Source organism: Buceros rhinoceros, unplaced genomic scaffold (genome assembly GCF_000710305.1).
Source record: "Buceros rhinoceros silvestris isolate BGI_N320 unplaced genomic scaffold, ASM71030v1 scaffold25354, whole genome shotgun sequence".
Classification (NCBI taxonomy): domain Eukaryota; kingdom Metazoa; phylum Chordata; class Aves; order Bucerotiformes; family Bucerotidae; genus Buceros; species Buceros rhinoceros.
This window is the reverse complement of record NW_010410344.1, coordinates 541-990: the sequence shown is the minus strand read 5'-3', so window position 1 is coordinate 990 and position 450 is coordinate 541. Positions and strand designations below refer to the sequence as shown.

General features: G+C 67.1%; 1 protein-coding gene across 1 annotated transcript in view; it reads right to left on the bottom strand.

Annotated features, from left to right (window-relative positions):
• Positions 1–450, bottom strand: part of COG8 (component of oligomeric golgi complex 8) — a gene marked incomplete at both ends in the record, with an annotated part of 1,414 nt that overhangs the window by 434 nt on the left and 530 nt on the right. Inside the window, 1 exon segment of the mRNA XM_010135591.1 lies at positions 2–447. Within this exon segment, the coding sequence (XP_010133893.1) occupies positions 2–447 (446 nt within the window).

Below are 450 nucleotides of genomic sequence, written 5' to 3'. Positions count from 1 at the left end.
GGCCACAGTCTGGAAGAGGGGGCCCAGCTGCCCGCGGAAATCGGCCCCTACCCTGCTGAAGGAGAGGCCAAAGTACATGCACTGCCCCAGCAGCGAGTCCAGGCGGCCGCCCCCCCCACGCCGCAGGTCCCGCTCCAGCGTCTGCAGGAACTCGGAGACCTTCTGCAGCACCCAGCCATGGAAGATGGCCCCCTCGTTGGGAAGCTGCCCCTCAGCGGGCAGCAGCGGCTCCTCGTCGGAGAAGATGGCGCGGTACTGGGTGACGATGTCAAAGAGGTGGACGCGATAGGCCTCGATGGTCTTGGTGACGTGGAAGTAGGGGTCGTCGTCGGGGATGGCAGCCTGGATGGAGCGCAGCCAGGCATCCCGCGCCTGCAGGAACTTGATGCGCAGCTCGGCCTCCGTGAAGACGTCCATGCGCCGCAGGTAGCCGATGACCCGCAGGCAGGC